Source organism: Lynx canadensis, chromosome F1, assembly GCF_007474595.2.
Source record: "Lynx canadensis isolate LIC74 chromosome F1, mLynCan4.pri.v2, whole genome shotgun sequence".
NCBI lineage: Eukaryota > Metazoa > Chordata > Mammalia > Carnivora > Felidae > Lynx > Lynx canadensis.
Genome location: NC_044319.2, coordinates 42,443,211 through 42,470,636, shown reverse-complemented (window position 1 = coordinate 42,470,636; position 27,426 = coordinate 42,443,211). Strand labels below are relative to the sequence as shown.

The 27,426-nt window shown below is 46.2% G+C and overlaps 1 protein-coding gene across 9 annotated transcripts; it reads left to right on the top strand.

Annotated features, from left to right (window-relative positions):
- The first annotated feature begins 203 nt into the window (after nucleotides 1-203).
- On the top strand, nucleotides 204-25,526 carry PPP1R15B (protein phosphatase 1 regulatory subunit 15B). Of its 9 annotated transcripts, none has more exons than XR_003965759.1 (5): nucleotides 304-2,724; nucleotides 13,117-13,179; nucleotides 15,109-16,189; nucleotides 18,958-19,026; nucleotides 25,383-25,526. XR_003965759.1 is itself a non-coding variant. In XM_030301748.1 (3 exons), exons 1-3 carry the CDS (start codon nucleotides 808-810, stop codon nucleotides 15,315-15,317), a joined length of 1,602 nt encoding a protein of 533 aa, XP_030157608.1. In that variant the 5' UTR covers nucleotides 294-807; the 3' UTR covers nucleotides 15,318-16,852. The 9 variants fall into 9 exon arrangements, 4 of the variants coding, with proteins under 4 accessions (XP_030157607.1, XP_030157608.1, XP_030157609.1 ...); XR_003965758.1 differs by lacking the exon at nucleotides 25,383-25,526 and adding an exon at nucleotides 23,191-24,522; XR_003965757.1 differs by lacking the exon at nucleotides 25,383-25,526 and having other exon boundaries at nucleotides 18,958-19,526.
- The last annotated feature ends 1,900 nt before the right edge of the window (nucleotides 25,527-27,426 follow it).

The window sequence follows — 27,426 nt, the reverse complement described above, 5'->3', positions numbered from 1 at the left end:
AATACAGGAACCCCAATATATGCAAGCCTAAGGTAAGTGTACACACTTGGGTGTGTATTAGGACCTTAAGAGGGCTTCCGGGAATTGTCGGGTTATCTGGCAAAGTCCCCTTTCGCCCAAAGGACTGGGTGGGGCTGGGGGGCACCGGGGCGGGGCGGTCTCCTAGGAGACCACGGGGGAACCAGTGCGCACGCGTACAGCCTAGGCCCGGCTGATGCAACCTCCGGCGGGCGCGCTGGGTCCGCCGAGAGTAAGGAAGCCGACAGGGAACGGCCGGAGACCAGTCAGGGGCCGCACGCCCGAGTGGGGAAAGGCCCTCCCGCCGAGGCTGTGCGAGTGACGTTGGGCGACGCGGGGCTGGTGGCGTAGCCAGCCGCCCTCCTTCGTCTCGTTCTCTCGCCTGGGGGTGTCCTGCTCCGCGCTGGCCCCGCGGCCATTTTGGGCTTCGCTTCCACCCGCGTCCTCTTGCCCAGCCCTTCCGGGGTCGCGCTGCCGAGGGGCTTTTTAACGGTCCGTCTCTTCTGGACAGTCGCTGCCGTCGCCGCGGGAGGGCTCTATCTATGGTGGAGAGGCCTCGGGCGGACTAGGACACCTTCTTCCCGCCAGGATGAATGTCGTCTCGGCCGCTACGTCCTGCGCCTGCCGTTCCGGACTGTGGTCTGCCGCCCGCGGCGGAAGCCGCTTCCCGCTGTGGTTCTTCTGCTGGCCCGGGGATCGGCCTGGGGCCCCGACTCCGGCCAAGACTGTTTAGGCCGCTCCGAATCCCGTCCGACCTTCAGCCCTGAGAAGACTGCCAAGAACAAGGAGATGGAGCCGGCAGCAGACGGGTCTCGGCCACGGCCAGCCTCTCGGCCGGGCCCCCGGATCCGGCTGCCCTTCTTCCCTCGACGCCCGCAGCCCGGCACCTCCAAGTTGCCCATGCCTCCTGCCCCGGAACACTCCGGGGACCCCAGACTTGCTGCTTCCCCCCAGCCTCGGACCAGCTACTGGGTGAAGCTGCTTTCCCAGCTCTTCGCGCCACTCCCCAGCCTGCTTCAGAAGCTGCTGGTTTGGAGCCAGCTTTTCGGAGAGATGGTTCCGACCAGATGGCTAGATTTTGCTGGAGGGTCCAGCGCCCTGAGGGCCCTGAAGGCTCGGGAGGACCCAGCCGCGCCCCCCGCGCAGAAATCTTTGAGTTCGCTGCGGCTCGACCCCTCGGACGACTCTGGTGCCAGCCCCCTCAATTGGCTGGAGGAGGGGATCCACTGGCAGTGCTCGTCTTTAGATCTAACATCGGAACTCAAAGCCAAGGCTGGAGCCCTGGACCCCGCGGCACACGCTTTTCTGTTAGAGCACCAGCTGTGGGGAGTGGAGCTGTTGCCGAGTGGCCTTCAAGGCCATCTTTGCTCGGACAGGGAACTTGGCTCTTTGCCCTCCGGGCCTCCAAACGTTAAGCGTGTAAGCAGTTTCAGCGTGGTCTCCTATTTGTTGAACCCCTCCTATCTGGACTCCCTGCCCCGGGTGGGGCTCGGCTATCAGAGCGGCGTGGGAAGTGGCGAGCTAGTTGATTTCCAGACCCTCAGCCCCGAGAGCAGCTGTGTGACTGAGGCCCATGACCCTCCCCAGCCACTGAAGGCAGAGATCACTTGCGCTTCGTGGCGGGGATGTCCGCCCCTTTCTAGAGAGGGCCTGCCCGAAATCCACCATCTTCGCATGAAACGGCTGGAATTCCTCCAGCAGGCCAGCAAGGGGCAAGCGTTACCCAGCCCAGACCAAGATCATGGCTACCACAGTCTGGAGGAGGAGCACAGCTTGCTCCGGATGGATCCGCAACCCGGCGGAGACAGTCCGACACAGTGTGTTCCCTCTGCTGGAGCCGTTCCCGGAACCGCCCAGAAACCGGGAACCGAGGAGGAAGTCGCGTTGGTGACCACAGAGGACCCGCTTGCTGTGGAGAAACCGGGGCCTTCAGAAGGCTGTCCATCTCGTGAGGTACCGGTGGAAAAAGAGCCTGGCGAGGACCAAATAAGTGTAGTTGACTCCTCAGACCTAGAGGATGACATTCCCTTATCCTCGAGACCAGCCTGTAGCAACAGGTTGATAGATTACATTTTGGGAGGCGCATCCAGTGACCCGGAAACAAGTTCTGATTCCGAAGGTGAGGGTTGGGATGAGGAGGCTGAGGATGATGGTTTTGATAGTGATAGCTCATTCTCAGAATCAGACCTTGAACAAGACTCTGAAGGGCTTCAGCTTTGGAACTCTTTCTATAGCGTAGATCCGTATAATCCCCGAAACTTTACGGCAACAATTCAGACTGCTGCCAGAATTGTTCCTGGAGCCCCTTCTGACTCCGAGAAGGATTTGTCTGACAAGTCTGACCTAGAGAATTCTCCCCAGACCGGAAGCCTTCCCGAGTCTCCTGACCAGAATTCTGGGGAGGAAGAGGACTGGGAATCTAGTGCAGATGAAGCAGAGAATCTCAAACTGTGGAATTCTTTCTGTAATTCCGATGACCCCTACAACCTTTTAAATTTTAAGGCTCCTTTTCAAACATCAGGGAAAATTTGGAAAGGCTGTTGCGACCCAGAGAGGCCGTCTGAGCCCGCTGCGGCCATTTCGGAGTATCACACCTTACTTTCTTGTGAGGTGCACCTGTTAGGGAGCCGAGAAACCGAAGGTCCAGACTTGGGACAGGGTGGGGTTCTTTCTGGACAAAGACACACGCGTATCAAGAGGAAAAAGGTTTGTGTCTTTCTTCTAATGTGCCTGTTAATTTGTACTGTTTTGATGCGGTTAAATACAATAGGATGACTTTTCTGGAGGCATAGTCGTGCATATTTTTTGCGCAGAAGGACTCTAAGCTTATATACTCGGATTAAGAAATGACACCCTCCCACCTCCACCCCCCCTTCTTCCCTCTTGTAGAATGTTGTTCCTGTCCAGATGGAAGACACTGGGATATAGACGTTAGCAGGAAAGTGCCCTTTGTTGTTGTTAATGGTTATTTATTTTTGAGACAGAGAAAGAGCATGAACGAGGGAGGGTCAGAGAGAGGGAGACACAGAATCCAAAGCAGGCTCGAGGCTCTGAGCTGTCAGCACAGAGCCCGACGTGGGGCTCGATCTCACGGAGTGTGAGATCATGACCTGAGCCGAAGTAAGATGCTTAACCGACTGAGCCACCCAGGCGCCCCGGAAAGTGCCCTTTTCATTTGGGTTTGTAGCTCTGGGCTATTTGCATGCAAACTTCAACTTTCCACTCTTTTTTACGGAACAGAAAAATTAAACCTTGTGTGTATACACAATTTAAATTTTTCGGGAGGTTGGTCAGGTCCTGTTGTAGCCATAGAGTTTTTAAATGTGGTACGTCATTTGCAGACCTTAATATTTTATTTATGGGATAACAGTGTCTTCATTACTGTCCATTAGGACCCAGAGGGATGATGGTACCAAGTAGCAGGCCAGATTTGTCTGGTTGTTTGCCATGAAAGAAAACACTAGTTTCAATATGAAAGACTTTTTGACATGTACGTGACTTTGACGGTAAAAAACTCAAAAACCAGGAAATAGTATTGCCTTTTCCTAAGAGTGCAATTAGTTATTAGTTATTAGTTCTCATTGGCCAGTTACTGGTTAATAATCATTTGTAACAATGATGGTCACTTACTAGGCTTAACTTGAGTAGTTGCTTCCTAAACTAGTCTCAAAAACTTCATGGAACATTTTATTCTTTTAACACATTGTCAAGTTAATCTTATTTTGGGAAGCCCTTTGAATTGCTTTGTATTTTCCCTCTATTGTTTATTCAGCTAAAGTTATTAATTGGAGAGGAATCCCTCTAAGCACACAGGGTGTCTTTTATTGTAGAGGGAAAGTTTCTTTAGTTTCCTGTACACTTATTTGGAAAGAGAAAGAAGGGGAAATTATTGCTGCCCTCTGATTCTGCCGCATCAGAGTTTCAAGCGGACAGGGCCATAATCTATTGGCTCCAAATAGCCAGCTGAATTAATCTTTTGAAACTCTTCCTGGGTAGAAAATTTCTCTAAATGGTGATAACGTATGTCTCGCCTGTAGAAGTAGAATAAGTCATGTTAAAAAATTCGTTCACTCTTCTGTAAATGTCGTCATAAAAGATCTTTTCTCTATATTTTTAATGGGCCCCTGACAAAATGACCTATTTCGTGACTAGATTAAAAAGCAAAGTGGGGCAGCGGAATGCACATTTGGTATCTGGAGACTTGTGTTCCCTCCTGCTGAGCTGTTAGGGCCAAGAGATTTGGGAAGACAGCCAGACCTGCAAAGTAACTTGACCTCTCATGGCCTTGATTGACTCATTTATCTGATGGGAGTAATAATTGCATCTATTGTATGAGTTATTGCATGATTTAAATGAGATGAGTAAATAACACTCCTAATTCATCCCCTTGCCTTTAAATGGTAGCTGTACAGTTCAGGGACCTCAGGCCAGTCTCATGTCTCATGTCTCATTTTCGCTTACTCATTGAGTAAAAATGAGATGAATCAAGTAGCTGGGAGACTACTGACTATGAAGTGGAAGCAACATTTATAAAGGATTATGTCTAAAACATAGTAAAATTATTCGGGCAGCCTTTTAGTACTTGACATTCTTCAGGTAGATGGGAATTGTGGATAGTGCCTAATTCTTTTTTTTTTAAATTTTTTTTTAATGTTTATTTATTTCTGAGACAGGGAGAGACAGAGCATGAGTAGGGGAGGGGCAGAAAGAGAGGGAGACACAGAATCAGAAGCAGGCTCCAGGCTCTGAGCTGTCAGCACAGAGCCCGACGTGGGGCTCGAACTCACCGTGAGATCACGACCCGGGCTGAAGTCGGACGCTTAACCGACTGAGCCACCCAGGCGCCCCTGATAGTTTAATTCTTAAAACGAAACATTGAGCTATGGGAGTTTGAAACGCCTGTGCCACGGCACTAACAGTGCAGATTGTGGGGCCGCACTCGGTTTGCAGTCTGTTTGCTACACCTCCTGGAAGCTGTGTCATTTGAAACAAGCCCATTAACCTCCCTGCCTTTCTTTCCTTCTCTATACAATGGAGGTGATAATCGTACATGTCCTGTGAGGATTAAATGAGGTAGAAATTGTGAAGTGCTCTGAAGGGAGCTTGGCATATGGTAAACACTCTATCCATGTTGTTGTTATTATTTAGTGACACCATGAGTGAGTAACTCTAGAATGCAATATCTAGTAAGATGTTACATGCTTGCTAATTGTCCTCGAGGGCATTCCTTGGCCTGATGTAAAGGGAAGGAAAGGAGAAAGGAGTAGGCCACGGTGGGATTAGCTGATGTAACTATCGAACATATTTTAGAGCAAGTATTTACTTTTGTACTTAGCTCCGTCCGAAAGAAACTTCTATATTAAAAATTAAGTAGGGGTTAAAAAGGGACTGTCACTCATTACGTGAAATCATGTATAGTATAATATTTACAATTTCATGTGTATGTAATGATAGCATATTAAGGAGGAATGAAAAGGGTTTTTATCTCAACCATAAAGTCTCTTAGCAACATAGCCTTAAAATATGTTAATTTTGCTGTATTTTGTTGACTAAGTAACCTTTTTAATAGTCTGATTACAAAAGTAATAGTATAAGAGTAACACTACATGTTCATGATGCAAAAGTTGGAAAGCACCGAAAAAGTGAAATTTTATTTAAAAGGAAAAAGAATAGAAATAGTGAAGGTCTTGTTAAAGCTTTTGGTGCCGTAAGAAAAGCATCAACTGACATTGACGAATAACTGTTTCAAATATTTCTGAAAAGTTCTGGGGGAAACATTTGTCATTTTGGAAGAAAAGTGTCACAGAACTGTGCTTCCCTAAGGATTGGAAAAAAAAAAAAAAACACAAGGATAACATCAGGAGACTTACAGTTCCCCATCTGGATTCATTTTCTTAACACCAAAACCAAGAGGAGGGAGGTAGAACAACACCATGACAGATGGGGGCAGGAATGTATGTGTATGTGTGAAGGAAATTAAGATGGCATTTGCTCACTTTAAAAAAAAAAAAATTTAATTAATTGATTAATTTTTAAATTTACATCCAAGTTAGCATGTAGTGCAACAATGATTTCAGGAGTAGATTCCATAATGCCCCTTCCCCATTTAGCCCATCCCCCCTCCAACCACCCCTCCAGTAACCCTGGGTTTGTTCTCCATTTTTTTTTTTTTTAATTTTTTTTTCAACGTTTATTTATTTTTGGGACAGAGAGAGACAGAGCATGAACGGGGGAGGGGCAGAGAGAGAGGGAGACACAGAATCGGAAACAGGCTCCAGGCTCTGAGCCATCAGCCCAGAGCCCGACGCGGGGCTCGAACTCACGGACCGCGAGATCATGACCTGGCTGAAGTCGGACGCTTAACCGACTGCGCCACCCAGGCGCCCCTGTTCTCCATTTTTAAGAGTCTCTTCTGTTTCGTCCCCCTCGCTGTTTGTGTATGATTTTTGCTTCCCTTCCCTTACATTCACCTGTTTTGTCTGTTAAATTCCTCCTATGAGTGAAGTCCTATGACATTTGTCTTTCTCTAATTTCGCTTAGCATAATACCCTCCAGTTCCATCCATGTAGGTGCAAATGGCCATTTGCTCACTATTTATTGAGAGGCCATCTAATCAGTCAGAACTACTGCTGCTTTCTTCTTTTTCTCTTAAACTTCTGTTACAGTTGAAACCAAATATTCCTCTGAGGTACTGGGTTGTTTGATATTCCGAAAGAATTAGTAGCATAAAGGTTTGGTTAATTACCTCAATGATTGTAAGATCCTAGAGCACGATTAAAAATAGTCTTTGTCTTTATAGGTAACCTTCCTTGAAGAAGTTACTGAGTATTATATAAGTGGTGATGAGGACCGCAAAGGACCATGGGAAGAATTTGCACGGGATGGGTGCAGGTTCCAGAAACGAATTCAAGAAACAGAAGATGCTATTGGATATTGCTTGACAGTTGAGCACAGAGAAAGAATGTTCAATAGACTCCAGGAAACATGCTTCAAAGGACTTACTGCTTTCGAGCAATGTTAAGATGGTTTGACAGCCTCTAACTCGAGCATACACTACCTCTTATTTGAGAGGTTTCTTTTAAAAACAAAATTTGGCAGCTGTCCTTTTTTTTAGAGGATATGCAACTTGGACCCAGTGACCTAGTCTAATTTTTTTTTTTTTTTTTTTTGCAACCAATCCCACTCAGAAATGTCCAGGTTTGAAGCCGAGCCCTGGTAATGAAGGATGAGATGATGTGGTTTCTAATCCTCCCTTTTTTGACTTAGTTGGATGTGTTTTTGAATGTTCTGTGCTTGCCAAGGTGAAATAGGGGACCGTTTAAGGTGTAATTTTGCATTTCCAAAACTTATTTTCTTGGGAAACAATATTTATAGGGTGCAAAGCCCATTTTCCATTCTAATTTAAATTATGTTTACCTGTCTGAAAACGCTGGGCTCTTCTCCCTGACATTCTAAAATTAAGAGGCTTTTATGTTCTCTCTCTCTATTTTTATGTCAGTGATGTGGCCCTTCTAACTTAAAAGCTGAGAAAATAATCTTGTGTATGCTACCAGCTTAAATTATCTTGTGTCAACTTTTTTTCCCTCTACTAAAAATGACTCTGGTTGAAAGTTGTGTGGTGGGTCATTGTTTCTAGGTGAAGTTCTACCTAAGACACTTTCAGGAACCGCCACAAAACTTCCATGTGTAGGACTCTTCTGGTGTTTAGGAAAATTGCATCTTTCTGCCAAATTGTAATGTCTAACACGTTTAACTTGTGTGCAAACCGTCTCGGAGAGGGTTCTGTACATGTTACTGTCGTTCCCAATTCAATGGCTCTTTGCATGTTGCAGCAGGTAGAAATTGTTGTAAAAGACTCTGGAAAGCAATGATTGCATCATAGGCATTTATTTTTTAAGTTGAAAAGCCAAGAATTGTCCTAGGAAGGAGCTAGGAGACCTCTCAGAGCAATTTGGTTCTGTTGTGTATGCTCTCAACAGAAAACCAGTGTTATTAATCTCACGTCTCAGCACCGTCACTTTTAAAACCTGTCAGGGGGACACTGTAAACTTGGAAATGGGCAGTTCTGAATTTTCCAGTTTGCAACATAAAATACAGACTTCAGTTGATATCCAAGTTTATTGTGTTCTGTTACTGAGAGAAGTAAGACAAGGCCTGTACTTCCAGGATGGTACTATAGACTTAACTCGAAAGTCTTAATATTTTTAGCCCAAAGTTCACTTTTGAATTGAAGTTTTTGCAGTGACTGATTGTCCTTGGTTTGCTTGGTTGGCTCTACATGATGCACATCTGTTAGGCCGAGGTAATGTTGATCTCCTCCTATTGGTCCCTCTTTACCCCACGTGCCTCCTGTCGCAGGTGATGGAACACATGAGTAGAACAGGTGACCTCTTCAGTTTCAATTTGTTTCAGTGTGGAAACAAATTTTTCATCAGAAGTGCTGGCAGAGTTACTACCTCAGTTTATAATCTACCTGGTCATTACTTCCATCCAGTCTGCTCTAAGCATTGCCTCCAGTGATAACATACATACTCACAGGTGAATACACGGCGAGTACGCCATCATCAAAGCCGGTCCCATTTTTGCAGAGCCCTTACCCCCCGGGCGCTGTGCGCCTCCACTTGAGGCCATTGTAGGGGCTGCACTTGCAGAGTCCTGCTGGAGCGCAGTGGAAACAGGCTGGTTTCAAGCACCGCTGTGTCAGATGGAAAGAAGGCACCATTTGCCTTGAACAAAGCTTATGGAAAGCGTCTAGGCGTTCTTTTAAAACCAGCCTGCAGCCTACTGGTTATTTCACAGGCTCCGCCTGAAATCTTGCACCTCTCGCTTATGTGAAAATAATGGCATAGCTTGACACGTATTGGATTTTGGAACCTTGTTCCCTGTGGATTCCGACCTCACTACCAAATGAGTAAAAGCTTGGGGAAGAGTTCTCCCACTTACCACCCTCCTTTAAAAGAAGCGATCAGACAGTGATGAAAAGGACAGAAGGGGCTATTTTTAAGTGGGGCTGAAGGAGAAAAAAATTCTTGTCATTTCATCCCAATCCTAGTTGTTAGAACAAAGTCAAACCTGGAAGCTGTCACTGAACATTGTGTACGTTTCAAGTCTTGCAATGGTGCTTTAAGTATCAATGTAGCATGTGAAAGGCTTTGTACAGACAGGTAAAATTTCCTTTTCTGAGTGTTTGAAATGTGATAACAGCGCCTCTTCATCTTTAACTTGAAATCAAAACTGTCAGATTTTATTTTTTTATAATTTAAGGAAGGTGAATTTAGGGGACGAGGAGACTCTAAATTGGCTTCTACAGATGCAGTGATTTAAATGTAACCAGTTTGTTGGGATTTTATAGCTAAAATTATATTTGTGTATATAACTTTAACTAATCTGTAAATTGTAATAAATATATTTGCAATTATTAGATGTTACATGATATTTTGGTTCAAGTTGATATTGTATGTTTCCTAGTATTTTACATTAGCTTTGGACTTACTGAGCAGAATTTTCAGGATTAACTCAGGTACTTGTGTGAAAGCACTATAAACTTAGAGGGGCTGGACAAATTTCTGTACTTTAAAAAGGTTATGTGACATGTAAATTGCACCTCAGCTTGTTGAAGGGGAGGAATTTTAAGGGGATGAGTAGGATTGCAAACCAAGTTTTAATAGGGGAATTTGGTTCTTAGAGTATGAAATGCCCTTCTTAGAGACTGGGGATTTGATTCCAAAATTGGCCCAGGCATCCACTTCTGCAAAGAAAACAGTAAAATGGAGTATTTCACAGAAGCAGTCAAATTCACATGCTCGGCTTAGCGTAGTGTTTCTCTTAGGTACAGGGAAATTTTTTTTTTTTTTTTTTTTTTAAGTTTAAATTCAAGTTAGTTAACACAGTATAGTATTGGTTTTAGGAGTAGAACCCAGTGATTCATCACTTATATACACCCAGTGCTCATCACAAGTGTCTTTTTTTTTTTTCCTTTATTTATTTTTGAGACACAGAGACAGAGTGAGAGCAGGGGAGGGGCAGAGAGAGAGGCAGACACAGAATCCGACGCAGGCTCCAGGCTCTGAGCTGTCAGCACAGAGCCCATCGCGGGGCTCGAACCCACGAACTGTGGGATCGTGACCTGAGCAAAGCCCAATGCTCAACCGACTGAGCCACCCAGGCACCCCACAAGTGTCCTCCTTAATACCCCTCACCCATTTAGCCCATCCCCCCCCATCCATCTCCCCTCCAGCAACCCTCAGTTTGTTCTCTATAGTGAAGAGTCTTATGGTTTGTCTCTGTTTTTGTCTTATATTTTCTTCCCTTCCCCTATGTTCATCTATTTTATTTCTTAAATTCCACATATGAGTGAAATCATGGTATTTGTTTTTCTCTGATTGACTTCACTTAGCATAACACACTAGCTCCATCCACATCATTGCAAATGGCCAGGTTTCATTTCTTTTGATGACTGAGTAATACCCCATTGTGTGTGTGTGTGTGTGTGTGTGTGTGTATATGCCACCTCTTTATCCATTCATCAGCCAATAGATGTGGGCTCTTTCCATAGTTTGGCTATTGTTGATAACGCTACTATGAACATCAGGGCACATGCCCCTTCAAATCATCATGTTTGTATCCTTTGGATAAATACATGGTAGTGCAACTGCTGGGTTGTGGGGTAGTTCTATTTTATTTAATATTTATTTTTGAGAGAGAGCAAGTGGGGGAGGGGCAGAGAGAGAGAGGGAGACACAGAATCATAAGCAGGCTCCAGGCTCCAAGCTGTCAGCACAGAGCCTCACATGGGGCTTGAACTCATGAACTGTGAGATCATGAGCTGAAGTCGGATGCTCAACCTACTGACCTACCCAGGCACCCCAGGATAGTTCTATTTTTTGATTTTTTAAATTAGGTTATTTTTTGTGAGGGGGGGGGGCGGCCCGGGCAGAGAGAGAGGAAGAGAGAATCCCAAGCAGCCTCCACACTGTCAGTGCAAAGCCCGATGTGGGGCTCAGACTCATGAATCGTGAGATCATGATCTGAGCTGAAATCGAGACTCAGACAATCGACTGAACCACCCAGATGCCCCCGCCCAGTTCTGTTTTTTAACTTTTTGAGGAACTCCCATATTGTTTTCCAGAGTGGCTGCGCCAGTTAAGTAGCAGGGAAATCTTAATGTTTCTTTAGTTTGTGCATTATTATTAATGATAACCATGATACTGTAAATCATGACATTCTCCCATTTACAATGTTGCATAAATGTGACGGCCGCATCAGAAAAATCAAACTTCTTACCCTGAAAAAAAGACAGCATTTGGGTTATAACAAGCCTATTAATGGATTAAGGCATAATAGCATTCTTAATTTGGGTATTTGGATCTTCCTAGCTGATGAAGAAAATTTATTAAAGATATAGTTCTGAACCGGGAGGAAAAAATAGTTGCAAGCAATCAGTATTTAGTACAAATTGAATTGATAGCCCCAGGTTATACTTTATACCATCTTGGGATTAATTGAAGCATTTTTGGCTCTCTCTTCCCGGAAGTTTTATGGAAATAGCCATATTCACATCAAACCAGATTTATTGCTATGACTGCTGATATCATGGAGAAATTGTGCTGTTTTTTTTCTACTTTAATAGAAAGTTTAAGGCAAATTTTGCTGGTTACAGATTTAGGAATTTGGTGGTCTCATCTGGAGACTTCTTTGGATTCTCTGTGTACCTTTTATTTTTATCTTTTATTTTTTAAAGATTTTATTTTTATTATTATTTTTAACGTTTATTTATTTTTGAGAGAGAGAGAGACAGAGCATGAACGGGGGAGGGTCAGAGAGAGGGAGACACAGAATCTGAAACAGGCTCCAGGCTCTGAGCTGTCAGCCTGACGCGGGGCTCGAACTCACAGACCGTGAGATCGTGACCTGAGCCGAAGTCGGACGCTTAAGCGACCGAGCCACCCAGGTGCCCCTAAAGATTTTATTTTTAATCTCTACACCCAACACGGGGCCCAAACTCACAAACCTGAGATCAAGTGTCACATGCTCTCCCGACTGAGCCAGCCAGGCGCCCCCTTCTGTGTACCTTTAAAAATAAATGGAGGGTTTCTGGGGGGCTCAGTCGGTTGAGCTGCCAACTCTTGATTTTGGCTCAGGTCATGATCCCAGAGTCTTGGGATCAAGCCCTGTGTTGGGCTCTGCACTAAGTGAGCATGGAGCCTGCTTGGGATTCTCTCTCTCCCTCTGTCCCTCTCCCGTTCTCTCTCTTTAAAAAAAAAAAAAAAAAAAAAAGTGGAAATATCTTGTTTGTCTTTTTTTCTCACAAAACACATGTTATAAAAGTATCTAATATAGAGATATATGAAAAAATTCTTAGTACATTTTAAAAAATAAGTATGCTGCCCAGGGTACCCTTTTGAGTTGAGAGACTTCATTTCTTTTGTATGTATAAGGAGGTTTTGATATTTCTTCATTTAACTGATTATAACACGAATGTTAGTTTTTTTGGAATCTTTCTGTGTTGGTCATTAGGATCTTTTCCTTATGGACTTCATTGAATGCTTTGTGGTCAATAGAAAACATTAGTCTTTTGCTCCCTGGATTTGCTCCAGAGAGACTGTTTGTGTCGGTCAGTTATGACTTTAAAATACAAAGGTTGCGTGATATCAATATCTAGAGCAATAGGGGTAATAAATAGGATACATCAATCTCTTCTAACCTCACTCACTTTGAGGATTCACTAAGCAAGACTTATATTGCTTCCAATTAATATGTTTTAGTGACAAATTTGCCATCAGGGAATTTAAAGAAACCATTTTACACATGGAATGGAGAATACAGGGGGTCGGTAGGGGTATGTGTTACTATGTAATAATTTGAGTTGCATCCCTGTTTTACCATCCGCCGGCTCTGTAATCTCACCAGGGAAGACAGAGGAAGCTAGGTGTATAGAAAGCGGGTTGCTTGACCCATCGGGAAGATACCCCAGGGATCTGATGAGGACATAAGGTCCAGAAACCTGAACTACAAGGGACGAACTTGGGAGTGATTTAGCAAGTTTTGTTCTTTTCATCTTTTACTCTTTCCTCCATCTGTTCACTATTGTTCTTGCAGATCCTTCCCTAGAAGACAAGCATGAGGACCTCCGCAGCAGAAGAACAGCACAGTTTGCCAGAGGTGTGTGCTCATTAAAGACACCGTCTACCCAAGAGGAAGAAAGGAGCTCACAGGGGCCTTAACTCTCTCCAGAGCTTGCTGTGTACTTTCCCACCAAAATAATAGGTTACCATATATGTGGTTTAAGACTGGATTAATTTTGGGGGTGCCTGGGGGGGTTCAGTCAGTGAATTGTCAGACTCTCAGATTTCGGCTCAGGTCATGATCTGTTTCGTGGGTTCGAGCCTCCCACTGGGCTCTGCACTGACAGTGTGGAACCTGCTTGGTAGTCTCTCTCCCTCTCTCTCTGCCCCTCCCCTGCTTACTCTCTCTCTCTCAAAATAAATAAACATTAAAAACATAAATACACTGAGATGGGGCACCTGGGTGGCTCAGTCAGTTAAGTGTCTGACTCCTGATTTTGGCTCAGGTCATGATCCTACAGTTTGTGAGTTAGGGTTAGGGTTAGGGTTAGCACAGTGTGGAACCTGCTTGGTATTCTCTCTCCCTCTCTCTCTGCCCCTCCCCTGCTTGTGCCCCCTCTCTCTCTTTCCGTCTTTCTCAAAAAGAAATAATTGGAAAAAAAAAAGACTGGGTTAATTTTCATAAATATCCCAAAGATGTTCAGGGTCAAAAAGAGAGATAAGAGTAAAGCTGCATGCAGTATACCATTTTGAGTTAAACCTGTTTTTTTTTTTCTGTTTCTTTTTTAAAAGATGTTATTTTTAAAAGTTTATTATTATTTTGAGAGAGCGGGAATGTGAGCAGGGGAGGGGCAGAGATAGAGGAAGTGAGAGAGAATTCCAAGGAGGCTCCACGCTATCAGCTGCAGAGCCCGATGGGGGGCTCAAACTCACGAACTGTGAGATCATGACTGAGCCGAGATCAAGAGTCAGACACTCAACTGACTGAGCCACCCGGGTGCCCCTAGGATTTTAAGTAATATCTACCCCCAACATGAGGCTTGAACTTACAACCTCGGGATGAAGAGTCTCGTGCTGTACCGACTGAGATAGCCAGGTGCCCCCAAGCATGCTTTTCTTTTCTTTTTTTAATTTTTAAAAACTTATTTATTTTGAGAGAGAGAGAGACACAGCGCGAGTGGGGGAGGGGTAAAGAGTGAGAGGGAGAGAGAGAATCCCAAGCACTTCTCAGCGCAGAGCCCTCCACAAGGCCTGAACCCACGATACCGCAAGATCATGACCTGATCCGAAACCAAGAGTCAGATGCTTAACCCGGGTGCCCCAGCATGCTTTGCTTGGTGGAGTTCATGCATTGGCTCAGAAGGCAAAAACCAGAGAGGAGTCAGTCCCAAAACAGTTTTGAAAACGCATCTGCGTATATATTCTGGGATGGTTGTCTTTAAAAATGTTTCCTCATGAGAAGATGAGTCCTTCATCTCAAAAGTACCTCCAAGAGACTCCTCACTGCCCTATCCACAACCTGCCCTTTCCCTCACTTCACCTTTTTATTTATTTATTTTTTTCAACATTTGTTTATTTTTAAGAGAGAGAGAGAGAGACAGCCTGAGCAGGAGAGGGGCAGAGAGAGAGGCAGACACAGAATCTGAAGCGGGCTCCAGGCTCTGAGTTGTCAGCACAGAGCCGGACGTGGGGCTCGAACTCAGGAACGGTGAGATCATGACCTGAGCCGAAGTCGGACGCTTAACTGACGGAGCCACCCAGGTGCCCCATTCCTCACTTCACCTTTTTAAAAAAACTATGTTCAGTCTGACCTCATCTTGTTAACATTTTCACTTGTTTCTTGTCTTTTGCCACCCTCGCTGGCCCGGAACTGTGACTAGCATATAGATATTCAACAAAGATTTGAATGAGTAAATCACTTTCATTTATTTATTTATTTGTTTATTTATTTATTTGTCTAATCTCTTGAATGAGTTAATCACTTTTTTCTTTTCTTTCCTTCGTTTGCGTGTATGTGTGTGTTTAGTAATCTCTACACCCAACGTGGGGCTCAAACTCACAACCCCGAGATCAAGAGCCGCGCGCTCTTCCAGCCAAGCCAGCCAGGTGCTCCAGGTTAATCACTTTGGTAAAGTCACCTCTCACAGAGCGTTCGCTGAGGTCTCATCGACGCAGCCAGGTCTGATTACAAACAAATGTGCCCCGATCATAGATGAGGTCGAATCACGGAACTGAAAGGTCCTCCCAGGGAAGCCGCCGGACGCTCTTAACTTTGTGGAATGGAATCGCAAGCGTCAACCTGGCTGGGGATACCACATCAGTTCATTCGAGTGTCCTTAATACGGTGCATGTCAACTGCTGACTTTCACATGTGAGCACATCGGCCGAGTCCTTTTCTTTTCCAGAATTAACAGCCTGTGTTGCGGCGCCAGGGTATCTGTTCTCTTCCCTTGCGGCTGGGGGTTTCTAGAGATGCTCCGTTGATTCCACTAGATGGCGCTCCCCACCATCTCAGAGTGCCTGGTGGATCCCTGCTGTTACCAATGTACTACTGCTCCCTTGGAGGCCATTCCCGCGGTGTGTAACCGGGCGGGAGAACTGCCCTGCCCGGTCCAGGCCTGCCCATTGTGACTCCACCTTTTGGTGGTGAGTGCCCGGAAGTGGAGGCGGTTCCCTGTGGGAGTACCAAGGTTTGTATTTGAACGCGAACAAGTGAATCGATTCTTCCTGAGCTCCACAGAGAGAGGCTAATTTAGGAGACTGGAGGTGGAATCTAAGAGGCCGATGATGTCGGATCTTGGCTCGACTTTCCGGGTTAGGGTTTTTCCAGTCCAGGGCTTCATCTCACTCAGCTATTTGCTTAGCATTCTGCTTGCTATTGCATGCTGGTGAACCAGGGCAGTCATCCTCAGTGACAGGAGAGAGGGTGGCACATTGCTCGAGGCGTGGAGAATCACTGTGTCTGATCACAGAGCTGTACACGAGACCAGCTCGGAAGGTGGAAAGGATCCTCAAGAACCGCTGGGCTGGGGGTTCGGGCTGCTGTTGCCCGATTCCCTCCTAACGCTAGTAGCCAAGGCCAGGTGGACATCCAGGACCGCTCTTTGGTAAGTTGGTATTGGCTCCACGGGCTGGCCCCGGTCTACCTCCAGGGGTGCAGCATAGTAACCCGGATGTCTTAGGGGCACAACATACTTTTCGTCAACTCTAGTGATAATTTCCATGGCCGCCTCCTCCCAGTGGACCGGCTCCCCCACCAACACGCACAGTTCAGGAATTTATTGACTCGTGTGTTTCAGAAAAGCAATTAAATGTGTGGAAAGTCTGTCTTCCACGTACACATTATGCTTATTTATAGTAATTGCGGTGTTCTTGAGAAGCTAGTATTACTAGTGGTGAATTTACACCTACAGTTTTAAATCAGGTGATTCTTTCAAGTGAGAGCATGAGGTTTGGTGTTATGAAAGGCACTTCCTCGTTAGGTAGATAAAGAGCATTTCCACTACCCCAAAAAGCTCCCCGATGCTCTCTCTCTTTTTTTTTTTTTTTAAGTGAGGTCCACGCACAACGTGGGGCTTGAACTCAAGACTCTGAGATCAGGAGTTGCATGCTGGACTGATTGGGCCAGCCAGGTGCCCCTCCCGCACACTATTTCGTATTCAACCAACCTCCAGCTTTTGGCAGCCAGTGATCTGCCTTGTTTTCTTTTTTTCTTGCTTTGTTTATTTATTTTGAGAGAGAGAGAGCACATGGGAATGGCAGAGAGGGGGGAAGAGAGAGAATCCCAAGCAGGCTCCACGCTTTCAGTGCAGAGCCCGGCGCGGGGCTCGAACCCACGAACCACGAGATCACGACCTGAGCTGAAATCAAGCGTTGGATGCCCAACCAACTGAGCCACCCCGGCGTCCCCAGTGACCTGCTTTTTATCACTATTTTACCTCTTCTAGAGTTTCACAAAAATTGTATCTTACATACGGTATGTACCCTTTGTGTCTGACTTGTTTAATCGAGTGTAATACTTTTGAAATTCATTTATGCTCTTGGGTATATCAGTTGTCCACCCTTTCAGTTGCTGAGTGGTATTACTTGTACGATTACACCACAATTTATTTATTCAATCACTAGTAGAGGGACAGGTGGTTTGTCTACAATTTGTGGCTATTGAATAAATAGCTGCATAAATGCTGCATAAATGAATAAAGCTGCTGTGAACATGTGTATACAAGTGTTTCTGTGGCCATACATTTCCATTCCTTTTGGATAAGTTTAGGAGTGAGACTGCCAGATCACATGGTAAGTATATGTTTAATTTTATAAGGAAACAACTTCCAGTTTTCCAAAGCGGCTGTACCACTTGGCAGCAACGTATGAGAGATCCAATGTTTCCATGTCCTTACCCCTGCTTGATATTGTAAGTCTTTTTAAGTTTAGCTCTTCTAGTGGATTTGCAGCGGTATCTTATTCTGGTATAAATTTGCATGTTCTTGACGTTTAATGTTATGGCACATCTTTTCATAAGTCGATTTGAAACAGCAAATATCTTCCTTGGTGAAGTATGTGTTCAGATCTTTGGTCTGTTTTTAACCAAGATTGTGTGTGTGTGTGTGTGTGTGTGTGTGTGTGTGTGTGTATTTGGGACTTAGATATAAATCCCTTACCATGTATATGTTTTACCCGTATTTTCTCCCAGTCTATGGCTGGCCTTTTCATTTTTTTCACGTTTATTTATTTTTGACAGAGAGAGACAGAGACAGAGACAGAGTGCAAGTGGGGCAGGGGCAGAGAGAGAGGGAGACACAGAATCTAAAACAGGCTCCAGGCTCTGAGCTGTCAGCACAGAGCCTGACGTGGGGCTTGAACTCATGGACTGCGAGATGATGGTCTGAGCTGAAGTCGGATGCTTAACTGACTGAGCCACCCAGGCACCCCTCATTTTGTTAATCATGTCATTTAAGAGCAAATTTTAAAATTTTGTAGAAGTCCAGTTTATCCATTTTTTCTTCCATGGTCCATGCTTTTTGTGCCATTTCTCAAAAATCTTTCCCTAATGCGAAGTCACATATATATATTTTAAAGACCTATACCTTCCATTATTACTTTAAAACTTTTTTAAATATTTATTTTTTTTTTAATTTTTTTTTTTAACATTTATTTATTTCTGAGACAGAGAGAGACAGAGAATGAACAGGGAAGGGGCAGAGAGAGAGGGAGACACAGAATCTGATACAGGCTCCAGGCTCTGAGCTGTCAGCACAGAGCCCGACGCGGGGCTCGAACTCACAGACCGTGAGATCATGACCTGAGCTGAAGTCGGACGCTTAACCAACCAAGCCACCCAGGCGCCCCTAAATATTTATTTATTTTTAAGAGAGAGAGAGCACGAGCAGGGGAAGGGCAGAGAGAGAGAGGAAGACAGAGAATCCAAGCAGGCTCTGTGTTGTCAGCACAAAGCCCGACATGGGGCTCAATCCCACGACACTGGGATCATGACCTGAGCTGAAATCAGGAGTCGGTTGCTCAACGGACTGAGCCACCCAGGTGCCCCTCTGGTCCAGTAATTTCTTTTTTTTTTTAATTTTTTTTCAACGTTTTTTATTTATTTTTGGGACAGAGAGAGACAGAGCATGAACGGGGGAGGGGCAGAGAGAGAGGGAGACACAGAATCGGAAACAGGCTCCAGGCTCCGAGCCATCAGCCCAGAGCCTGACGCGGGGCTCGAACTCACGGACCGCGAGATCGTGACCTGGCTGAAGTCGGACGCTTAACTGACTGCGCCACCCAGGCGCCCCTGGTCCAGTAATTTCTGATTTGTAATCCATTTCCTTCTTTCTGCTGTAAATTATGTGATGTATTTTATCTATCTCCCAATTTACAGATGAAGGACCCAAAGCATCATGACCTACCCAAGATGACACAACTAGGAAGAATGGCAAAAAATGGGCAGGTAAACCCAGTCTGCTTCCCGAGTCCCTGCCTCATCCCTCTCAGGCAGTCTTCATAGACGAGATGGAAATAGAGCTAGACTTGGAAAAAATAAGTACTCTTAATTGGGTAAATGTTGGGGAAAGGGGGCAGTTAATGGGTAAGGAGGCAAAGGATATTTCAGGTAGGAAAAACAGCTTTAGAGAAAATGTGAAAATGGAAGAATATAGAAACATGTTGGGGAACGGCTAATAGGTCAGGCAAGCTGGGTATGAGTTCTATGGGATGGAAAATGTAGCATGTAGCGGAGAATAAAGTTGTTACTCTAAATGATAGAGTATTTTGAAGGCCATGCTAAGAGATTTGGTCTGTTTCATGCTACATAAAGGCGGTGACATGGCCAAACTGGTTCTTTTGGATTACTTCATGGGTCATTGGTAGATGGATTGTGTTCGAGCCCCACGTGGAGCATAAAGCTTAGTTAAAAATAAAAGGGGGGGTGCACCTGGGTGGCTCAGTTGGTTAAGCAGCCGACTTCGGCTCAGGTCATGATCTCACGGTCCATGAGTTCGAGCCCCGCATCGGGCTCTGTGCTGATGGCTCGGAGCCTGGAGCCTGCTTCGGATTCTGTGTCTCCCTCTCTCTCTGACCCTCCCCCATTGATGCTCTGTCTCTCTGTGTCTCAAAAATAAATAAACATTAAAAAATAAAAAAATAAATAAAAGGGGGGGCGCACCTGGGTGGCTCAGTCAGTTGAGCGTCCGACTATTGGTTTCGGCTCAGGTCGTGATCTCACTGGTTCGTGAGTTCAAGCCCCACATCGGGCTCTGTGCTGACAGTGTGGAGCCTGCTTGGGATTCTATCGCTCCCTCTCTCTCTGCCCCTCCCCCAAAAGTAAATAAATAAACTTAAAAAAAGGAAAAGGTTATGACATTTTTTTTTAAATGTTTACTTTTGAGAGAAAGAGAGACAGAGTGTGAGCAGGGAAGGGGCAGAGAGAGAAGGGGAGACACAGAATCGGAAGCAGGTTCCAGGCTCTGAGCTGCCAGCACAGAGCCCGACACGGGGCTCGAACGCACGAACTGCAAGATCGTTACCTGAGCCGAAGTTGGACGCTTAACCAACTGAGGCACCCAGGCACCCAGTTATGACATTTCTTACTCCCCAGCATATTCATAATTGTTATGACTATTTAGTTTAAAATTTGATTTACATATCTTTCTCATAAACTCCTAAAGCACCATAGCTTAGTTATGAAGGTGGGCCCAGAGCTTAGCCTAGAGCTTGCTTGACTCGCATTAATTTGTTCATTCAATATCTTTTATGACCACAGTGAGAGACCCTGTACTCAGCTGAATATTCATTTATTTAGGAAAGATTTACTGAGCACTTGCTGTGTGCCGAGCCAAGTGCTGAGAACAGGGATGTGAACAACGCTGGCAAGGGCTCTGCTCTCAAGCTTACATCTTAGATGGGGGAGTTGATACACAAACAAAAAAATGAACAAGGTAACGTCAGGTGGTGAGCTATGCCTTGAAGATAATGGAAGAGAGAGAGATCCGATAGGGAGAAACTTGGGGAATGACTCTGGATACAGTCATGAGGGTAACTTTGGCCTCATACCTGAATGGTAGGAAGGAGTGAGTCATAAGGTGATGGGGGAAGGGAGGGATGGGAAGAAGGGAGTGAACTAGGAAATGCCAGTGGATGAGAGGCGAGGGCCAGATCATGCAGAGCCTACAGGAAGGAAATTTGGATTTGTTCTAAGTGTAGTTGGAGTGCTTGAACTAGTAGGTATTCAAGCCCTTAGTGGTGTGTTTTTCTCTTTGTAAAGATCCTCTGGCTCTTGTGTGAAAAAGCAGCGGGCCAAGCAAGGGAGGAGGGACACCAGATGGAGAGGCTATTGGGATGGTCTGTGTGGGACATGATGGAGGCTTGGACGAGGTGGCAGTGGAGGTGGAAAGAGGGTATATCTGGATGGAGATCCAGTTGATTGGATGAGGAATGAGAAGAAAAGAAGGAGATCTTGGGTGATTCCCAAGTGAGATGACCAAACATCCTGGCTCGCTTGAGACTGAGGAGTTTCCTGGGACAGGGTTTTCAGGGCTAAAACGAGGACCGGCCCCGGGCAAACCAGGACAAGTGGTCACCCTAGTCCTAGGCTTTTGGGCCAAGCAATGCGGTGATTACTGAACGTGCCACATACTGAGATAAAGAGTACTTGGGGAGAACAGATCTGGAGCCGGAAATCGAGAGTCCTGTTTTGACCACATTAAGTTTGAGATATTTATTAAACATCCCTGTGAGTGATTAGGCAATGGGATATATGCATCTGAAGCCCAAGGGAGAGGTCAGATTCAGATAAAAATCTGGAAGCCAGCAGCCCATAGATGGAATTTAACACAATGGGGGAGATGGCCCAGGGGGAGATCCAGGTCGAGGGTGAAGTTTGGATTCTCTCAACATTCTGATGTTAAGCAGAGGAGAAGCAGTTACCCAAGATATGAAGAAGGAATAGCCATTGAAGTGGGAGGTAACCCAGGAGAATGGGGTGTCGTGCAGGCTTCCTGAAGGTGGGAGTGGCCAAATGCTACTGGGAAAAATGAAGACAAAAAAGCAGATTTAAAATACAGTCCCTGAAAATAAAAGAGAGATTAACCAAGAAATACACTATAGAGAGCTATAGAGAACAAACTGATGGTTACCAGAGGGGAGATGGAGGGGGGGATAAGTGAAACAGGTGATAGGGATTAAGGAGTGCACTTGTCTTGATGAACACAGGGTGATTTAAATAAAAACTTTAAAAAAAAAAGGGGGGCACCTGGATGGCTCAGTGGGCTAAGCATCCAACTCTTGATTTCAGCTCAGATCATGATCTCACGGTTTGCGGGACTGAGCCCTGAGTTGCGCTCTGTGCTGACAGCGCGGAGCCTGCTTGAGATTTTCTCTCTCCCTCTCTCTGCAAACATACAGTGCATACACTGTCTCTGTCTGTCTCTTTCAAAATAAATAAATACATGCCCCAAAAAGGCAGTCGCTGCTCCCAAGGAGTTCCAGTCTTGTGGGGTGACAGGAAAGTCCATTCCTGTACAGGTATGAGTACTAAGATAGTGATAAGCACAGGACGCCAGGCAAGTGTAGACGGTTCCTCCCTGGGCTGCACCTTGAAGGAGACTGAAAAGGCAGAGAAGGGTTCTCCAGGCCGAGGAGGCTAGGGCACAAAGGTACAGGCCATTGTAGGGGGTTCGGGATGGCTGGGGCACAGAGTAGAGAAGCAGACAGGGGTACCCAGGGCAGGGAGGAGGCAGGGCCAAGAAGCACCTGTTGGACTTAGCGACCTGGAAGTAAGTGCTTACCTTTGCCAGAATAGTTTCAGCCGTTTTCAAGGAGCTGTGGGGACAGACACCAGACTGGGTGTAACTGGGAGGCAAAGAGTCAGGCCGTCTGAGCGCAGACATCACTTCTTTAAGCAACTTGAAGTGGAAGGAGGGAGAGTGGGGATATTGTAGCTTTTCTGGGCACGGGAGCAGAAAAGGTGGACAGATTGATCCGGAGGGTAGTTTTGCAGTATGTATACGGCTAAGGACAAATGGATAAGGGTTTTGGCTAGTGGGGGATGTTGTGAGAGGCCGTGAGTTTGGGCTGAATGGCGCAGGAAGTGACGTGAGGCTTTCACTGATAGATTTGGAGGAAATCTGAGAAGCCCAGAGGTCCTGTAGGAAAGCCAGGAACAGGTGGGAAGGGAGAAAAGAGGAACGAGGGTGTTAGGAGGGCCCAAACTGTGATCAGAAAGCGGGATGTTGGAGTTCACGTTTTCCAAGTTGGAGTGAATCTGGGTGGTCGAAAAGGTTAAGGCATGGTCTTGGGTATGAATCATTTAACGGCGTGGAGGTGAGTGTTCCCGGAGGTGAGAATAGTAAGGTATCGTGGGGTTAGGACATTGGTCAGTTCACTCACATTAGTACTGAAATCACCCCGAATGAGAGGGAGCCAAGGCATGGCGAGGAACGTGCTAAGCCAGGAGCCAAAGTCTCTGATGAGTGTAGACCAGCACAGTGGGGGGTGGCAGAGCCCGGAGGGGAAGAAACCGGTTGGCTGAAGGCTGGAGCCATTTTCACATAGAGATAGGCGCATAATGGTGCCTTATGCATTTATTGAGCTAAACTGAGCCAAAGTGCTGTGTTAGTTCCAGGAAATGCCCAAGTCAGCACCAGCTGCCATTTTCTAGAAGAACCCCCGGTCAGACATTTAAAGGGGGCGCGACAAGAGCATTGCCTGAACCGTGGATTCAAGAAGGGACCCGGAGAGGAAACCTCAGCAGGTTGACTATGGGGCCGGTCCTCCCGGCTCCACCCAGCCCACATCTCCTTGCCCGGAGCGGAGGCCTGACGCTTTCGTTCCTCCCCTCCCCTCTCTGGGGAGCTGCCAGTGCCAGTGCTCCTCGCCACGACGCGGCCCTGGCAGGAGAAATCAGCCAGCCATCTTGGGCTGGCGTCCTTCCCAGGAGAAGCCAGAGCGGCGCCTTGGAGATGGAGCTGAGGGGGGCACATTTCAGGCGAACTTCTCACCGGCGGGCAAGGGCTCATTAGCCAAACGATCATCTTCCCCAGGCCCGTTGTCAGACCAGCTTAAAAATAACCCCAGCTGTCTCCCCACCCTTTCACGCAGGAGTGCAAGTCGCTTCCTGCTCAGACAGAACCCACCCGAACCTCAGCCCTTCTAGAACACTAGCAGCATCCATCTGCACATTCCTTCTTACGAGGGACGTGACTGCGCTCAAGGCTTTTCCCTTCAGGACACCGCTCCCTCTTGTCCTCCTACCTCACTAGCCTCGTGTTTTCCAGTTGCCTTTGCGGATTCCTTCTCACTAACTCGACCTTTCAGGGTCGGAGTGCCCGGTTCTCAGCCCCTGATCTCCCGCCTCCTCCCTCCCCACACTCACTTCCTTTGTGACCTCAACCAGCCTTGTGGCTTTCCCACCATCCAATCACTGGGCAACACCACATGTGTATCTCTACTCCTGAGACAGACTCTCACCTCGTATGGCCAGTCACCTCCTTGGCATCTCTACTTGGGTATCTCCTAGGCATCTCCAGCGTAACGTGCTTGGAACCGAACCTGCGTCTCCCCACTCTCCCCTGCCACACCTGTCTCTCCTCTCAGTCTATGGCAACTCAGTCCTCCAGCTGCTCAGCCCAAATACCTCGGAGTCATCCTGACTCCTCCCTTCCCCTCACAGCCCAGTTACAGTCTAATCTACCAGAAAATCTGTCAGCTCTTCCTTCAACAGATACCCAGAAAAAGTCACCATTTCTCACCGTTTCTACCCCCAGTGCCGTGAACCAAGCCATCCCTGTATCTTGCAGTAGTCTCCTAGCTGGACTCTGCTTCTACCCTGTCCAAACAGCAGCCAGAATGATCCTCGAGAAAATGTTAAGCCAGGAAGGGGGCACCTGGGTGGCTCAGTCAGCCAAGCGTCTGACTCTTGATTTTGGCTCAGGTCGTGATTCTAGGGTCATGGGATGGAGCCCTGCGTTGGGCTCCGCGCTGAGCGTGGAGCCTGCTTAGGATTCTTTCTCTCTCTCCCTCCGCCCCTCTCCCCGGTTCGCATGCTCTCTCTCTCTAAAATAGAACAAAATAAAAAACAAATTAAAAAACCCCAAACATTAAACCGTGAAGATCATGGCACCCCTACAGGGAACCCTCCACTGGCTCTCCACCTCATTTAGAGGCGAACATAACTATTAAATACCAGCATTCAATAAAGACTACTATCGTTGTTATTCTTTATACAGCAGAGGAATCTGTTATAATCTTCTTGTGACTATGTAAGTCTCTTGGCCAAATACGTTTACACGATAAAGTAAATGTCTTGAAATCTAGCTTTCTGCTGCAGATTGGGTTTCCAGGAGACCCGAGTTGTGGAATTCTACTGTGGAATTGCCGCAATTCTGGGTTCTTCCTGAGTTTCCCTGTGTCCTCCAAGAGGAAAATGCAGGCTTCGGATGAGATGATCACTCAGATCTTCTCTTGATCTAAAATTGTGGTTTTCTTGAAAGAGAAGCGTTCTCGTTCTGGGCATCACAAAAAATGCAGGTGGTTATCTCATTGGCTTTCCCCCCAAAAAAACCACATTGTTTACACCAAAGGAAAAGAAACACGAGACACTGTGACCTTTGTATTGGTCAGGACTTTTTGGTTGTTAGGGGCAGAAACCCAATTCAAACTGGCTGAAGCAAATAAGGGCACCTACAGGTTGAAATCCCAGAGGTAGTGCGTCCTCTGGTGAGCTGGGTCCGAGGGCTCACGGGATATAAGGAGGACCCGGGCTCTCCTTATCTCTGGTTCCACTTTTTCCTGTATCGGTTTCTCTTTCAGCGGCCTCTCCCACCCGAAGATCCCAGGAGCTCCCAATGACAATTGCCAGCTTCAAATCCAAGAGAAAAAAGGGATTTTACCTGAGAATTCTGGGTCCTTTAAAAAAAGTAAATTTCACCGGGGCACTTGGGAGGCTCAGTCGGTTAAGCCTCCGACTCGGTTTCGGCTCAGGTCATGATCTCACAGTTTGTAATTTCAAGTGCCCACATCGGGCTCTGCGCTGACAGTGTGGAGCTTGCTTGGGATTCTCTCTCTCTTCCTCTCTCTCTTTCTCTCTCTGCCCCTCCTGCACTCCCCCCCTCAAAATAAATAAATAAACTTAAAAAAAAAAAAGTAAATCTCATTGATTTGGTCTGAGTCATGTGTCCTTTCCTGAACCAATCACTATGGCCAGGGGAACAGAGAGTCAGATTCACCACATCCGTGCCACAGTCCCTGCCCCCCAGTAGGGCTGGCGTGGGGCGAGGCCAGCCCATCCAACCCCCATGGGCTGAGAGTGGCAGAAGGGACAATGTCAGAAAGGAAATTCAGGGGCTATTAACAGAAGAAAGGAGATTAGATATTGGACAAGTCAAGATAATAGACATTTCCTTGAGGCCTCAGTAAGATTTTTTTTACAAGCACTGCATCAATTTCTGAGGCCCGCTGTAAGAAGTCACCACAACCTGGGCAGCTTAAAATGACCCAAATGCATTTTCTCACAGTTCTGGAGGCCTGAAGTCCAACATCAAGAGGTTGGCTGGGCCACACTCCCCCTGGAGGCTCGGGGGGGAGGGGGGGTGCAGAATTCCTTCTTTGCCTCTTCCAGCTTCTGGTGGCTGTCCATATTTTTGACTTGTGGCCACATCACCTCAGTCTGTGCCTCTGTGGTCACATTGCCTCCTCCCCTTTGGTCTGCTTCAAAGTTCCCCCTGCGTGTCTCTTATGGAGGATGCTTGTCATCGAGTTTAGGACCCACCCGAGTAATCAGGATCATCTCTTCATCTCCAGATCCTTAACTTAATTACATCTGCAAAGACCTTTTTTCCAAATAAGGTCACATTCGTAGATTCCAGGGATTTAACATGGACAGCTTTGGGAGCTGTTTTTCAACCCACCACTGGTACCAAATGAAAAGCATAATTATATATAAGTGATGAATCTGAGGCCTCAAAATATATGAGAGGATCAGAATCATTTCTAAACATTACAGGTACTTTTTATCCACATGCTTTGTTGCCTTTTAAAAAAGTAAAATAAAATTTGCTTCAGGGGAGAACAACTACCTTTTTAACTGGTCCACAAAGCACATAAGGTTTTCATTTCAACGTATCAACCCCCCTGCTCTCTTCCAGGTAACTGTTGAAGCAAGGGCTGTGTTTTTATTTGACTTTACTACTCCTTTTCTGCCTCATTTTGAACTCCTTTTGATAAAATGTCTTTCTGAGCAGTACTGATACTGATCACACCTGATAAACAAGATCTACAATGTGAAAAGTCACTGGTGAGGATGCCCCACGATTGGAAAAGTATTTTCAAAACTGCTTCTTCCACATGAGTAAAAAAAAATTTCCAAATCTCAACCAACACCCTTTTCATGTCTAGGTAAACATTCTAAGGAACCCCAGGGTGGATTAGAGACAAATAATGCAAAAATCTCGTGAAGAAATCAACAGGAACCCCTACACCTCAAAGAAGACAGCGGCAGAATACATGTTTTCAAATATATGTCACTTCAACCCCTATTTCCACCCACATTCGGCCCAAGCAGCTGCCCTTACTGGTTGCTCAGGTTAGACTGGGAGCACGCTGGCTGCTGGTATTTTCCCTGGGGGCATCTTGGCAATAATTCTGGGGGTTCAGATCCTTCGATATCACAGGGGCTGGGTAGGTGGCTCTGTGCTTTATCAGCAGGATGAGTCCCTTACAGGTGTTTCACAAGACTGGGGACTGTGGACAGGCGACTGAAGTTGGAGGGGAGTCTGATCCCTGACCCTCCCAGCCTCCCCCATTCAGGAAGTTAGTGGCACAGGGCCTCACCTGTGCTTCTCAGGTGTAGCTCTGT

Excerpts from the sequence above, each read along its gene's own strand:
- PPP1R15B (XM_030301747.2), top strand. The coding sequence starts at position 808 with ATGGAGCCGGCAGCAGACGGGTCTCGGCCACGGCCAGCCTCTCGGCCG. Across the intron at positions 2,725-6,817 it reads CGCGTATCAAGAGGAAAAAG|GTAACCTTCCTTGAAGAAGT; the intron begins GTTTGTGTCTTT and ends TTGTCTTTATAG.